This window comes from Sphaeramia orbicularis, chromosome 17 (assembly GCF_902148855.1).
Source record: "Sphaeramia orbicularis chromosome 17, fSphaOr1.1, whole genome shotgun sequence".
Lineage (NCBI taxonomy): Eukaryota > Metazoa > Chordata > Actinopteri > Kurtiformes > Apogonidae > Sphaeramia > Sphaeramia orbicularis.
In genome coordinates, this window is record NC_043973.1 from 16,465,421 (window position 1) to 16,481,647 (window position 16,227).

Here is a 16,227-nt window from a genome sequence, read left to right on the forward strand (position 1 = left end):
CTTGTCACTTGTTGTTTAGAATCGTCTTCTCGTCCACACTCGACCTGGAAACATAGAGGCTAAAGTTGGGAGATAGCAGCAGAGTCCTGTATGGGATTTATGTGAATATGATGGCGAGGAAGATAAAAGAAATGAAAAAACTGAACTAAAACTAAGCATTTAGAGAAAAAAAAAAAGGAAAACTAATAAAAAAAAAAAAACTAGCAAGTCTGCTCTAAAAACTAATTAAAACTAACTTAATTAGAGAAAAAAAGTCAAAACTAAATAAACTAAACTATAATGAAAAATCCAGAACTATAATTACCGTGGTTGTGTTATCTAAAATTGTGACGAATCAAATTCATGTCCCTCTCCCTTAAACACAGGAACCAAAGAGACTGAGGTTGGGAAACACCAAACTGTGCTTCATGCCAACAGGCTGTGGAATCTGTTGCTCAAGTTTTTTCACCTGCATGTCATTCAGGTACTGTAACTCATCCTCTGTCAAAGCTCCAGTTCAGCTTCCAGGTGCTTTTATGTAATTGCTTCATCTGAGCGATTGCTGATTTCTTCACACAATAATGGTCGGCAAGTAGCACCAAGTCATTTTTTATTTTAGAAAACATTTTTTATTATTGCAGCATTTCCATGAAAAGACAGAACAAGGCACAGGGTACATTAGTGAACATACAGACAAACCATGCATGTCACAAACCAATGGTAAGGTTAACATATGTGTATCCACGACCTTCTGCACAATGTTTATCAATAACAACAGTAGGGCCATCTTCATGATTAATCTGATCAAAAATTTTAATGCAGTTAACTCATCTGCAGCACAGAATGACTCTGAACGTCTCTGCCAATGCATTTTGGGCAGTTTGTCCAAGTAGAGTTAGAGATGGAAGACATTAAACAGTACATTGACCCTCTGGATGGAAATATGAGAACAAAAACCCAGGACGGAACAGTTGTTTCAAGTTGTTTTGTTGAAACTGTTGAAGGTGTTTAAAGGTGCTGGAGACTTTCGTGACCAATTTTTCATCACATTGTGGGAAACGGAGGTTCGCGCATCCACCTGACAGCGGCAACAGCAGCGTGAACATATGGTATTATATGGATGAAACAAACACGCGGAAACGGCTGGAGGAATATGCATAGAAGGAAGGGAGTTCCTGCCGTTTCCGATCGTGTCTGTTCCAGCTGCCGCTGTCAGGTGGCTGCGCAAGCCTTCGCTTCCCACAATGCACGTCATGACAAAATTCCCAAGATTCCCGAGTGACCTCCCGGCTCTGTTTGTAAAGACATAGACTGTTTATGGTGGATGGCACTTGGAAATTGTTCACTATAATGCAAGAGATTCCGGTGAGTAATCACAGAAAGACTTACAGATTCGTGATACTTCAGCTATGACTGAGGTTTTACAGATTTGATGAAAAATCGGTCACGAAAGTTTCCAGCACCTTTAATAAACACGTTAAGTGCATATATATTCCCTTCTTTCTTGAGTCTGTTTGTTCATGCAAAATGGAACGCAGTTAATATCGATTAAAAATGAATATTTAATCAGGATTAACCAAAATTAATCCACAGCAACCCTGTGATTAATCTGATTACAAATATTAATCATTTGACAGCACTAATTAACAGTAATCACCACAATAAAATTAAGAGGAATAAGAGAAAAAAGAAAAACACAACGTGCATCATGTCATCTTTTGTGCACTGATTATGTTCTTCTAAACTGGAAATGGTAACAAAATCCTTCACATTCAACTCCATTCCCCCTCAGAATTAATGCTGACCAACAACAACACAAAGGCCAATCGAAAAACATGTCAAATCACTAAGCACTGCCGCACAAACCTCTACTGCCTAACCTGCCTGTGTGTGTAGCTTTCATAATCCCCAAAATGATGTTACATTCCACAGAATAAAACCTGAGATGAAGTTTATATCAAAACATGATCGGTAACTGAAGTTTGATTTTACCACTAAATCACTTTTCACCACAAAACCACATTAACTATTCCCCATAATTAAAGAAAATTGTTTTCCCCGAATCAAATCTTAAAAAAAAAAAACTGCATCAAGAACAAATATTTATTCTGTCATTAAAAAAAAGCTGTCTGCTGAAACTCAGGTGAGAAACACTGTACAATGGACCAGCTTCCATTAAATAGTCACAGCCCACAGTCAGTGGGACCGGACCCACCTGTGGAGGAAACACAGAGACGAATGGTTACCAGGGAGACACGGAAACATAACATCCCAAAATATTTAGAAGACTGATACTGTGTTCCCATGTTTTTTTTTTTGTTTTGTTTTTTTTTGTTTTGTTTTTTAGAGCAGATTAAAAACAATGACAGCCTAGTGGGAAAAAGGATTTCCATGACTGCAATAGAAACAAACAAATATACTTCTCAGCATTACTCAAAAACCTTGATCCTTGAAAAAGCTGCTGCCATTAAATGAACAGACTATCTGTTATCCCTACTTTAATTCTTTGTAAATTCTGATTATTAACTGAAAATTACAACATGGGCTTTTAATTCAGATATATTTTCTATATTTTCTGTCCAAACATAAACACTGACCACAGGACTTTGGAGTGTCTGCTAATGACATGAACCAGTCTGGAGGACAAAACAGAACACCTTACATTACAGTACAAGCTCCTTCAGCGCTTGGGTTTTTCATCTAGAGCACACAGCTCTGATGTTTCAGGGCAGACATTCCTCATCGGTGATTCTTTAGACAGATCTGCAGCTGGAGTGCATAATGTTTTCAGCCTCTGTAACAAAAATATTATGGGATATCAGTCTTTTCATTTCAGAGAGACTCATACAGACTTAAGAATGTAACTGTAATCTGATTACCACCCATTTACACTGCAACTGTACTTTTGATTATAGACGCATATTCTAGATACATGTCCTCCACACTGCAAAAATCTGAATTTTATCAAGTGTATTTTTCTCATTTCTAGTCAAAATATCTTATCACACTTAAAATAAGACATAATCATCTAAAGAGTAACTTTTCAGAGAACTTTTCTTAAGAACTTATTTTTAGACAATAGATCTTAAAAATCTTATTAATATCTTATTAAAATCTTATTGGCAGATTTTTTTGCTTGAATTGAGCAAAAAAATCTTGAATTAAGCAAAAAAAAAAAAAAAAAAATCTGCCAGTGGAACAAGTGAAAATTGTCTTGGTGAGATTTTTTTGAATAAGATTTTCTAGATCTATTGTCTAAAAATACGTTTTTAAACATATATTTTTAGTAAGGTTCTCACACATTACACATATTTTGCGACATGAAATGATAATATTGTGTGGGTCTCCCTTGAACATAAATCCCCAGAACATCACCCCCCAAACTACCTCTGAATTTTGAAACAGCTGTGAATGTAAATAACATAAAATAATAATTGACAGACAATATAAGTAATATTGACTTGAATATGTCTCAACATCCATTCTTTTATAAATATCTGATACATAATCAAACATCATTTACCAAAAATGGGGGTATGGTCTCACTTTATAAGTTATGATGATTAGATATCAGGTCTTGATTCTAAAAATTTTAGAAATGAATTCCATATCTTGTGGAAGATATGAGTTTTCCATTTAGTTGTGTATGTGAGCCTTTCCATAGCTATACAGGATGAGAGTTCCGCAATCCATGAATTCAACGATGGACAATCAACACTTTTCCAATGTCTAGCTATAAGACTAGGGGTGTATATTGGGAAGAATCTAGCGATACAATACAAATCACAATACTAGGATCACAATACGATATATCACGATACTGTTAAAAAGGCAATTTTTTTTGCTTGTTTCTTTTTTTTATGATTATTTCCTGGAAGAACTGAATTACACCAGAAATCTGCACAAATACTAAACACATTTTTATTTGATCCTAACAGGATCTAATGCTATATCACAAAATGTTCCTGTGTTCAAACTTAAATTATGTTTTACGGACATTACAGTTTAAGATCCTGTTCAAATGTTCATATTCTATTAGTTCAGAACTAACGTCAGAATATTATTTTTGTTCAATCCCAACAAAGGAACTAACATTATTTAATAAAAGAGTGTTAAATAATAATGAATAAAAAAGAAAAACAGAAAAACAAAAATGAACCTCCACAATACCTGCATTTGAATAAATACCTAAAAATATCGATACAGTATTTTTTAATATTGATACAGTATTGTGAAATGAAATATCACGATATATTGCAGAACCGATATTTTCTTACACCCCTGCATAAGACTCTTTACATGTATTAGACAGAGGTTCACCAGCCTACTTTCATAAGTTCAGGGATTAAAGTTCTCCGTCACCACGATGGATTTCCGTCAAATGGAAAAATTGAGGGGGGGAAAAAGTCATATTGAAGTAACTTCCCCACATGTTTCGCGGAGTCCAGTTGGCACCGCGATCCTGTCCTGGGTCTGCAGGTGTTTAACACAGGGGGCTGATAGGTTTAACAGTGATGATAATAAGATGACTTCTGTATTTTTATGTCGGGAGGACAGATTGATGACTATTTATGTTTGGAAGGAAACGCTGCTCATTCTGTGCCTCAGAAACACATGGACAAGTTCAGCTTTACCGAAGTTCAGCCTCCAGACGCTAACTTTAGTTTAGTGCTAACAAGTAGCTTTCATTATGAAAGAACCACAGCGAAAAGGGAAGAAGACAGAACTGATCTGCATGGACCTTCATGTTTGGGTTCATAGCTGATCTCCTCTTGCCGGTATATGACTAGTGTTTGTGTTTGTGTGTATGTGCCCTTCCCGTGCGTGCGGCTGTGCGCGCCGCGGCCTTACGCGGTTACGCGCCCGACTGCATAAGTGCTTTATTTTGACCCGTTTAGCATCTTATTTCTATCTGTGTGGTACAGTACGAAGATAAAATTGAATGAATGAGTAACACCCTTGGTATTTGCAAAGCCACTGCATTTTAAATACGCTCAGAGAGTATCTGAAACAGACATTTTCCCCAAAATTCATGTGCTGTTGGAGTTGGAGTTATGTTTTAGGAGTTCCTAAATTGTTAAATAAAGTTTTTCACTCATTTTTTGCAGTAAGGTTTTCTTCTAGTTATTATTTTCACTTGCTTCAAAGGTTTTCATACCCTTTAAAATTAACCAGAGAGCACCAAAATTGACCTGAAGCTTTAAAAATTTTCTGGGGGAGGACCCCCAGACCTAGGGCTGCTCGATTATAGGAAAAAAAAATAATCACGATTATTTTAGCAATAATTGAAATCACGATTATTAAAAACAATAATTTGTTAACCTTAAAGTTGTTTATTTTTTTCTTGCAAAACAATGTAAAATATGCTCTTTAAACATAAATAAAGCTTTTAACCACTAAAACAAAGTCTGATCACTTTTGTACGAAACAAAAAAATCTTTGAATGCAAATAAGTGTACTGTAAATTCAAGTGTTTCCTTTTGTAAATAAATAGTGCACTGGAATTAAACTGCTATAGACTTGCCATAGAACTGTAGCAATAAAAAAAAAAAAAAAAAAAAACTCACGTAAAGTGCAAATTATAAATTCAAGTATGTTCAATGTAGTATGAAACAGTAAATTCAGTGGCGTGCCGTGAGGTTTCAGTTCAGACCTTCTGTATACATCAGCCATCTAGAAGACGTACGTTAGGGTTATACGGGTTAGGGTTAGGTTAATACAGGAGTTGCAGCGTAAAGAGATTCGGAAACTAAAGATTGCATTGCGGGCGAAGTTGTTTTTATGTGTTTTAGTTTTTCATAAGATTATGATGACGGTGGCGGTGGTTAAACTTGAGATGGTTACAAAGGTTTGTTGTGTTAGCGGTCGGTGCGGACACAACTACGAAACACTTTTTGCACGTGATGTGTTTTTGCTCTTTGTCTTCTTCATCAAACCCAAAGTGATTCCATACAATTGAATCTGACTTGCCTTTTTTGTTTACCAAGCACTTCTGCTGTGATTCTCCTGCCGTTTTTCCACACCGCTGGTCCAACTGTCCTCTTGGGGTGGACCTGCCGGCTAGCTGGCAGCAGTAGCTTAAAGGCGGGCGGGGCAGAACAGCTCATGGTAGCTTGCGTGCGCGTGAATTAAAACAACTCAAAATTAATAATCGTTTTTTCTCGATTACATAATTTTTGTAATCGTTGCGTGTAATAATCGAAATCGTAATCGAATTTCGATTAATTGCACAGCCCTACCCAGACCCCCACCAATACCACTCATGACATTTTTTCTATCCATGTTACTAATCTTCTACATCTGTACACTCTCCCATTCAGTGTGTTTTACAGTATTGCCAAATTTGACTATATAAACTTGTACGTTATAGTAGTATTGGATTGCATCATTTTTAATAGTGGCCAATGATTTTGACCAGAAGAAAATTTTCAGTCAGATGAAAAATTTTTGCTTTAATCCCTGCATAAGTTCTAAGTGCTAAAGTTTCTGGAATAAGACCTAGGAAACAGATCTCTGGGCACATTGGGATTTCTTTGTCTATGATATTGGAAATTGTGTTAATTATTCTTCTCCAAAATTCTTGCATATGTTCACATTTCCAAATACAGTGATACAAGGTACCTCTGTTGGTTCCACCTTTCATACAGGTGTCTGGGATATTGGGGTTGAATTTGTGAAAATTTTCAGGAGTTATATAGGTTCTCATAAGCCAGTTATATTGAATTAATTTAAATCTGCTGTTAATGGATATTGTTTGAAAATAAGTTCTTATATCTCACTGAAAAGTTACTCTGTAGGTGATTATGTCTTATCTTAAGTGTGATGGGATATTTTGACTAGAAATGAGAAAAACATACTTGGTAAGATTTAGATGTTTTCCAGTGCATTTTGTTTCACCACCGGGCATGTTTTTACCTGTGTCAGAGATCCTGATGTTACTGTCAAACTGTAGAGCATCCACAGAGGGCAGAGCAGAACGGAAGAGAAGGCCAGAAACATTCCGATAGCGTAGCCCCACCAGGGATACTCATAGGTGTTGTTGTATTTCAGAGGAGTGAACTTGACCAGAAAGAAAAGTAATGTACCCTGTGAACAACGACAACACACAGAGAACAGAAAAACAGAATGAAGAGTGTGTGAAATGAATGTAGATAATCAGTCTGTTTATTCATAATCAGTGTTGTGAAGGAAATGTAATAAGTTACAAATCACAAATTAACCCTATAACGCCAAACGTATCATATTTGATACATGACTTTTGAAGCCCTCTACATTAGGGGTCTCAAACATGCGGCCCGGGGGCCAAATGCAGCCCGCCAAAGGTTCCAATCTGGCCCGCGAGATGTTTTTGTAAAGTGGAAAAATTCCGGTCTTGAATTGAATTAAGCAAAAAAAAAAAAAAATTAGCTTGAATTAAGGAAAAAATGTTGAATTGAGCAACAAAAAAATCTTCAATTAAGTAAAAAAAAAAAATCTTGAATTAAGCCAAAAAAAAATCTAGAATTAAGCACACAAAAAAAAAATCTTGAATTTAGCAAAAAAATCATGAATTAAGCAACAAATCTTGAATTAACAACTTCAAATTTTTTTCTTTGTATTAGTGCAAAAAAAAAAAAAAAAATTATGAAAATATTTACATTTACAAACAATCCTGCAACAATAAAATGTGAATAACCTGAACAAATATGAACAACCTGAAATGTCTAAAGAAAATTATGCACAATATAAACAATTTTCTGCCTGTTACTAAGTGTTTAGTATCTTTGTAAATCCGATTTATAATGCACATGTATAAATGAGAACCCACATGTTCTCCACGTGTCTGCGTGGGTTCTCTCCGGGTACTCCGGCTTCCTATCACCATCCAAAAGACATGCACTGATAGGTTAATTGGTTCATCTAAATTGCCCATAGGTGTGAATGTGAGTGTGATTGTTTGTCTCTATATGTTCAGCCCTGTGATGAACTGGCGACTTGTCCAGGGTGTACCCCGCCTTCGCCCCTATGTAGCTGGGATAGGCTCCAAGCGACCCCCGTGACCCTAGTGAGGATAAAGCGGGTTCAGAAAATGAATGAATGAATGAATGAATGAATGAATGCATAAATGATAAGTTGAAGCATAATATTGTTAAAATTGCACTTATTTTTCCTCAGAAATTTCAGTTTTGTCAGGTTATTCACATCTTTTTTGTTTGAATAGTTTATAAGAGTAAGTATTTTCATAATTTAATATTTTTTTCTTTCCACTAAAACAAAGACAAAAATTTGGAGTTCTCATTATTTATATGTTACTATGTTATTATTTTACTGGTCCGGCCCACTTCAGATCAAATCAGGCTGAATGTGGCCCCTGAAAGAAAATGAGTTTGAGACCCCTGCTCTACATGATCAGTGTGATATTTTTTATCTTGAAAACCTGATGTATACAATTAGACACATGCAATACGCAGTTAATCCACCAGAGGGGAGAAATTCATTCACCAGAGGCCTTTCCAGTGACACTGCAAGATTATCATTAATGAGGAAGGAGGCAGAACTTTGCCAGTTTTGAAAGGGAATTACCAATTTGTTAGACATGTTTGTTATATTATGTTTTTTGTTTGTTCAAAAATAATATTTGAGCATCGAGACCCGATGTATCAAATATGATACAAAATTGAAGCTCATACATGGAAATTGATATTTGAAAAAAAAATTATTTGGGTTGTTCAGAAGGACCAATAAAGGCTCCGGCTTCAAAGAACTGGAATTTTCTGTCAGTGATTTCATGGTTCAGGCTTTACAGGGTTAAAGTGGAGATAATATCAGTAACAATTCTTCTACAGTGTCATCATAATGTCATTTATTCCCTCTGATGATTTTCTTAAACTGGGTGGTTTTATATGTCAGCAGCAGAAATGAGCATATCCTACACAAGCTTTTTAACCAAAATTAATATGTCCGATGCAGCCACGTTGAACCAAACATTGTAATTAGTATCTGTAATTTAATTCCATATTATTCCTCAGTATTTGTAATGGGTCAGTAACTACAGACAATAACTTGTCACTTTCCATCACTGCATCCAGAAACACTGACCACATTCCTGAATGGCTTTTTTAACAGACACTACAGAGTTACTACTACTAATCTACAGATACTGGACCACACAGTCAAACACTAATACAGCATTGTAGTAATAAACAGGGAAATAAAGGTTAAGGGTTCAGAGGCTTTACTGGCTCATGTTCCACTACAATTTGCCAAAAGAAGACATTTCTGGACAGAAAAAAAGATGCAAAACAACAGAATGAAAGTGTGAATCAGTGATGATATTGTACATATAAGCTTTTTACCCTCAATAATCCAGATGTAACCCTTTTATGATTAATATTGTTATTCGTATCTATAATTTAGTTCCATTTTATTTCCCAGTAACTGTAATGGGTCAGTTATACAGATGACAATATCTAGTCACCTCCTACCACAAGACACTGACCACAATGGGTTTTTTTTTTTTTTTTTTTTTTAATAGACACTAAAAACTTACTCACCAGCAAGACAGACGGTGTTACAAACCTCCAGCAGTATTTCATATAAGGAGCAGGGCGGTAGCCGATCATTTCCTTGACTTTCTCATAATAACGGTCAGCACCTTAGAGAGAAATCCTATCAGTGACTTATAGAGCACGTCATCAACACTGTGTGCAATTCTGCATTAGGATGATAACAAAACACTTACAGACCGTCCAGTGCAGATAAGACATTTCTATAGACTGCGAAGTGTGATGGAAATTTACTAAAACACTGTTATGTAGCAATTTACAAATCTTGAAATGTTGTTTTAGTTCTTTATGTGTCATTTGGTTGATTCTGATTTAATTTAGTTACTATGAAGTGAAACAGTCAAATATTTGAATTAGCAGAACTTCAGTAACAGTGGTATACTTACTCTATCTATCTATCTATCTATCTATCTATCTATCTATCTATCTATCTATCTATCTATCTATCTATCTATCTATCTATCTATCTATCTATCTATCTATCTATCTATCTATCTATCTAATGTACAGTTTACTGCTGTACATACTACACTGAAGTAGGTCCAGCAGTAAAAACAAAAGTTTCTGTGAAAAAAACAGTTTCTTTTAACCTAAGTTGTCGTATTTAGTGTGACCTTCCTTTTACACTTATCATGTCTCTAATCCTTTTGTTCAGACAATATGAAATTTTTGGCATTCATTTTCAAATTTTTACCTCTGCCAGGAGGTATTGTGATCACTTTGCTTTGTGTGCTTGTTTGTTTGTTTGCAACTTTACGGGAAAACTATTCCAACCAGCTTTACCAAATTGTACCCACAGATAGGCCTAGGCCCTGGGACCAACCCATTAAATTTTGGGCCAAGTAGGCCAAAGTTCAAGGTCACAGCAAGGTCACAAAATCTACAATTTTCCTATCTCTCATCATTGAGCAATTTTCGAAAATTCATAAAAAATTCAAAACGACTCCAATTAGCCTCCAATTTGATCCACCCGTAGCTTATAACAATATCTTGTATCTGGCACAAAATTGTCCACATCCACTGTGGAATGTGGACTCTGTGGGCATTTCAATTTAACATTGAAAATCCCAATTACCACACATTTTTCATTATAACTCAACAAATATTGACTGGAATTTAATATAATTGGACATACACATGAATGGTACCAAGCTTCAACTTTTTCTGCTGTATGGAACAACCTTGAAACTGTTTAATTTAAAAAGAAATAGTCGATCCACACATGCACACCATTCGGGGTGCTTGGCGGAGGTTTGCGTTCTCTGAACACTTGTTTATTCCAGGTTTCATGCAACATGTGTCAGATGTTTTTAACAGTTTTTGCTGCTTCTTTTCATGGGGTCAGGGGTCACACTAAAAACTGACTTTAGCCCTTAGAACCCATTTAGTTCTATTTTTGTGTGTTTCTTAGGGCTGTGCACATATTTCCTGTATTTTCTTGTTGTATCTGAAGAAAAGAGAAATAAATATGCACGTTAATTTCAACGCTGCAAAAACAACAAAGTTAAAAAAGGCACAACAGTGTGTGTCTGTATATATATATATATATATATATATATATATATATATATATATATGTATGTATAAAATATATGTCTTTTGGTATTTTCAGGGTTTCTTATCTTTGATTAGAGATTAAGTGGCACAGTGTTGCTTACCAAATAACCATCCCACACAGATCGACTCTAAAATGGCAAAAAACATCATTGGCATTCCACTGCAAGCATAGTAGTCAAACAGCAAAAATACATAAAGTCCTCCCTGAAAGACAAAAGAAAAGAAAATACAGATTTCACATGAAACACCAGCTGTTAAAGTAAATATAAGAGACAAATCAACAGCAGGGAAACAGACAGGAGACGTTTACCTGAGTCACCATAAACAGACCGATACCAAAGGACACACCACAGATGAGCAGCAGAAGGAATTTACGCCGATGACCGGTGAGAAAGAAGGATGGATACATGTCTGATATGGATGTGACCAAACCTTCCAGATACACAAACTGTGGGTAAACAACAACAAACATCCATTGGTTTGAAGCTTTTAGACATTTATACTTTGTGCAGTTTTGTTGATATAATGTAGGAAGGATCTAATACTGTCTTTATATTCTCCTTAATGTTTATTCATTCATTCATTCATTCATTTAGTCCTTGGGGTCTTGGGGCCTATCCCGGCTACCTGTGTGTATTTAATGTATATTTTAAATACACTTTAATGTAGTAATACTTACCTCACTGTCCAGTCCAAGGAAGATAATCATAATGAAGAAGAACACAGCCCAGAGCTGAGGTAAAGGCATCATGGTGATCGCTCGAGGAAATGCAATGAAAGCCAGACCAGGACCTGAAAACATGTCAGCACAGAAAACTTAAAAAATGACACCCTGTAGGTAGCATACCTCCACTATGGTCTGTATGTCAGTAATAGTGAATAAAACGTCTAGCTTCCATCCCTTCCTTTCTGCATTGACTTAAAAATGTAATAGGTACAGTTCTTGAAAATGGGTGGAGATGTTTTTGCTCTTTCACAACAGCTGTAGACAGAAACACAACCTCTTGACAGTTCACACATTTGTCAGTTTCAACTATAATTTTAGAAGCTAGGAAAGTCACAGTTTGTGTCAAAGACAGCTGAATGGACTGCATCTCTTGTCACACATTTACATGTCACCAACACCGAAACAGCCACTGCCTTGGCTTTGAGAGTGAGTTGAAAACGTATTTAAGGAGGTGAAAACCAATGCAGTCTGGTTATGTTGAAGCTGTAAAGCAGTGTTTTTCAACCTTGGGGTCGGGACCCCATGTGGGGTCTCTTGGAATTCAAATGGGGTCACCTGAAATTTCTAGTTATTGATAAAAAAACAAAAACAAAAACAAAAAAAAACTTACTAGTAAAGAATATATGGTGAGTTGACAGAGACAATCACAATCCATAAAAGACATGACAAACTCTGAAGCTGAAACTGAAGCAGTGTGGTACTGTTTATCTTTCAAATGTTCACTGTGGTCGGTTTCAGATGCTGCAGCTCTTTCATAATTCATAGTTTGAGTTCTTGTTTGTTCAGTATTAATTGTCAGCCTTGTAAATCCAAGCTGAACTGACTGTACATATCCTGACCAAGGAAAATCAAATTCTCACTTTGTGCAGTAATCTACACCTGGCTTTTCTGCCTCCGTCCATAATAATATACATTATATAGTCTAAATGTCAGTTATAATCAACGTTTATTTGCAACATAGATAGCAAACTATTACACGATCAAAAACAAATTAATTTTAGCAAAAAAAAAAAAAAAAGTCTCTCTTTTGAATGTCTGGGGTCGCCACAAATTTGTCATGTTAAAATGGGGTCACGAGCCAAAAACAGACAGTTATGACCACGTCAGCTTCTGTTTATGTATTTTCACAGTCTGATAGTTCAACAGTTTCATCACAAACTGCAACTCTCTTTACTTGTAAAGTTATACGTTTAATACCAGACACTTCCAGTCCTACACTAGTCTGTTTATGTCTACAGTTACCTGCAGAGGTGGTAAAAGTACTCACATTCTGTACTTAAGTAGAAGTACAGCTACTTGTGTGAAAAAATACTCTCGTAAAAGTAGAAGTACCGATTCAACTTCTTTACTTAAGTAAAAGTAAACAAGTACAACTTCTCAATTGTAGTAAAGTACAAAAGTAAAACTGCATTTTTTGCCATGAATGAAACAATACTTATTTAACCAGGCCAAGTCATATAAGTTTCCGTTTTCTAATTCCACAGTGAATAGTACTGAGCAGAGTCAGGTACCTGACAGGTAACCTGCAAAAACATGTGGCAACAGGTAAAAAAAAAAAAAATTATACGAATTTTCATGGGTAAAATTAAACAAAATGCAGGTGGGTAGTGGACAAGGAAGTGAAAAAATAAGAGTCATGGATGAAAATAATTTGCAGGACATTTAATGATGATGATATCTAATTTGACCGTAGTTGATCCATAGCTGGTTTGTTTTATTTTGAAGTGAACTTCACCTCTGTTTACATCCACCCACAGATGTCATTGAGCAGCACATATTAGAGATTTATTGATGGCATGTGTTTTCTCCAAAAATAAAGCCCTTAAAAGTGAGTTATGTGTAGACAAAGTGTTTAATCATGGGTTGGGTTGCAGTACTCAGCTCTGTGGTTATGGGCGGAAAAGTTTGGAAAAAGTGGACCCGTGCAGGACTCTTGTACTGACCCTGTTCAGGACTCTGGTACTGACCCTGTGCAGGGCACTGGTACTGACCCTGTACAGGACTCTGGTACTGACCCTGTACAGGGCTCTGGTACTGACCCTGTACAGGGCTCTGGTACTGACCCTGTACAGGACTCTTGTACTGACCCTGTGCAGGGCTCTGGTACTGACCCTGTTCAGGACTCTGGTACTGACCCTGGTCACAACCTGTGCTCCCTTCTGTTCGCTCCACTGATTGGAACAGCTCTGTTCACTTCGCTCTGAAGTGATGTATTTTCATACTGTCACATTCATTTAGTTCAGGGGTGTCCAACCCTGATCCTCGAGGGCCAGTATCCTGCATGTTTTAGATGTATCCCTTTTCCAAAACACCTGATTCAAATGATAAGCCTATCATTAAGCTCTGCAGAAGCCTGATAATGATTGTCAGGTGTGCTGGAAGAGGGAAACATCTAAAACCTGCAGGATACTGGCCCTCGTAGACCAGGACTGGACACCCCTGATTTAGTTTGAAAAAGTAACGAGCCTATTCTGAGAATGTAAGGAGAATAAAGTACAGATATTTATGCAAAAATGTAGGGAGTAGAAGTAAAAAGTTGCCAGAAAAATAAATACTCAAGTAAAGTACAGATACCTAAAAAAAATCTACTTAAATACAGTAACAAAGTTCTTATACTTCATTACTTCCCACCTCTGGTTACCTGAATGTTGTGAAATGGGACAGACCTAATGTGTTCATCCTTAAGTGATACCACACCTGATTCAGCCACTGTCCTGATGTCAACACCCAACTCATATGACATGAAGCCAAGGACAGAGAAGACAGCAAATCCAGCTACAAAACTGGTTAAACTGTTCAGTAGGCACAGGGCAAATGTATCTCTGAAAGTGAAAAAGATGATTATGTACAGTAATCCTCCATCACATTAACATATCATATACAGGGATGTCTGTGTGACTCACCTGTAGCAGTTATTTTTGAACTTGTTGTAGCTTCCCAGAGATGCTAAACAACCTGTACACACGCAGTAGGAGAATAAAATCTGACTCCCAGCATCCATCCACACCTACAAACAGTTAATACATATTAGACTTCAGGCTGCTGTTCAGTATATGTAACTGTTATTAATGAGTGTGTCTACATCAGTGGCAATTCCTCATAGACTGCAAGGGAAGCTCGGCTTCCCCTGAAATTACAAAAATTAAATGGTTAAATATGTACGGTTGTGTTGACATTTCATTGACTACAAATGTGTTAGAACACCTTCATCTCACAGACGAGTTCGTTCAGAATCAGCTTTATCACAAATCAACAGACTCGATGTTGTTCACTTCTCATACATTCCCGTTGCGCTGTTTTCTCATAAATCTCTCCTCAGTGCATTTGTCCGTAGACACTCAGTGTCCATGCACTTCAATGGGACTGAGTGGAACAGTTTTTTTCATTGCCTCCAAACTGGACGGTAATTGGATAAATGCCACAATGTTGTTCCGCCCCCGGACGCTCAGCGTCTCTGGGGGTGAAGGGAGCTGTGGGCGGAGCTCGACTGGGCTGGACGCCGGGCTTCCACGTGCTGATTGGAGGATCAGTCAAAAGGCTGAATCCTGTTTGATTGACAGCTATTTTGAGATCTACTCCTTCACTGACACAGTTCAGTTTAACACCGTCGCACATTCTGCTGTGAAATCGAGAGAGAAACCACTATGAAATTACTTGTTCATTTCTTGCACTGTAAATAAAACACACTCATTGTACTTCCTTGTTTCAATTTAACATAATTTCAACGTTTTCTTGTTTACTTGGTACGATAAGGTCACTGACCATTTTCTTAAAAAGGAATGGAGGGCCAAATTTATGTTTAAATAACTTGACTTTTTTTTCTATGTAAGCTGACAATGAGCTTCCCCTCTCTGAAAGACGAACAGCTGCCACTGGTCTACATGAGTATGCCTCATGCTTCAATTAAAGAAAATATGTTCAGAGTTGGACCGACACACACTGCTATGTCAGGGGTAGGATACAGGACAACATTTTTATTTTTCTCACCTTAGATAATTACAATCTTCACCCACAACAGATGGCAGCATTGCATCCTACATCTCATCTACCCCTTTATATTACTGACAATTTGTAATTTAATGACAAGACTGGAGTAAGTTTTGATTCTGACTGCACTTGGTCCTCTTTTTTTTTTTTTTTTTTTTTTTTTTTTTTACAAATCCTCTGTAAAAACCAAACCTTGTATTGTGGTAGTAATTTCTATTTGTTGGGAATCAAGGGTCCAAACTAACAAGCATCTTTAGAAGTACCTTAAAGTTCTAACAGATATTCACTGCATCATCAAAATTATACTTTATCATTTTATAGTGTGAATTTCTGTGGCGTCATTAAGAGACAGATGCACAGGCCTGAACAGACATGCCCTTTGTGGGAATTTAAATGGTGGGAGTGCTGGTTCACCTGTACAGATTTATTGAT

The 16,227-nt window shown here is 36.6% G+C and overlaps 2 protein-coding genes across 2 annotated transcripts in view; one reads left to right on the top strand and one right to left on the bottom strand.

Moving 5' to 3' along the window:
* LOC115436969 (sodium- and chloride-dependent GABA transporter 2-like) overlaps nucleotides 1-16,227 on the top strand; it is a 72,827-nt gene that overhangs the window by 6,257 nt on the left and 50,343 nt on the right. The window contains exon 2 of the mRNA XM_030160005.1: nucleotides 366-463. The gene's annotated coding sequence lies outside the window, so the exon portion shown is untranslated. The remainder of the gene's footprint in view (nucleotides 1-365; nucleotides 464-16,227) is intronic.
* LOC115436967 (sodium- and chloride-dependent GABA transporter 2-like) overlaps nucleotides 1,334-16,227 on the bottom strand; it is a 29,146-nt gene continuing 14,252 nt past the window's right edge. Inside the window, exons 8-16 of the mRNA XM_030160002.1 lie at nucleotides 14,712-14,815; nucleotides 14,506-14,630; nucleotides 11,761-11,873; nucleotides 11,392-11,529; nucleotides 11,183-11,285; nucleotides 9,513-9,613; nucleotides 6,895-7,065; nucleotides 2,642-2,773; nucleotides 1,334-2,194 (exon numbers count right to left, since the gene is read on the bottom strand). Coding sequence (XP_030015862.1) covers nucleotides 2,660-2,773; nucleotides 6,895-7,065; nucleotides 9,513-9,613; nucleotides 11,183-11,285; nucleotides 11,392-11,529; nucleotides 11,761-11,873; nucleotides 14,506-14,630; nucleotides 14,712-14,815 — 969 coding nt within the window. The 3' untranslated portion in view covers nucleotides 1,334-2,194; nucleotides 2,642-2,659. The remainder of the gene's footprint in view (nucleotides 2,195-2,641; nucleotides 2,774-6,894; nucleotides 7,066-9,512; nucleotides 9,614-11,182; nucleotides 11,286-11,391; nucleotides 11,530-11,760; nucleotides 11,874-14,505; nucleotides 14,631-14,711; nucleotides 14,816-16,227) is intronic.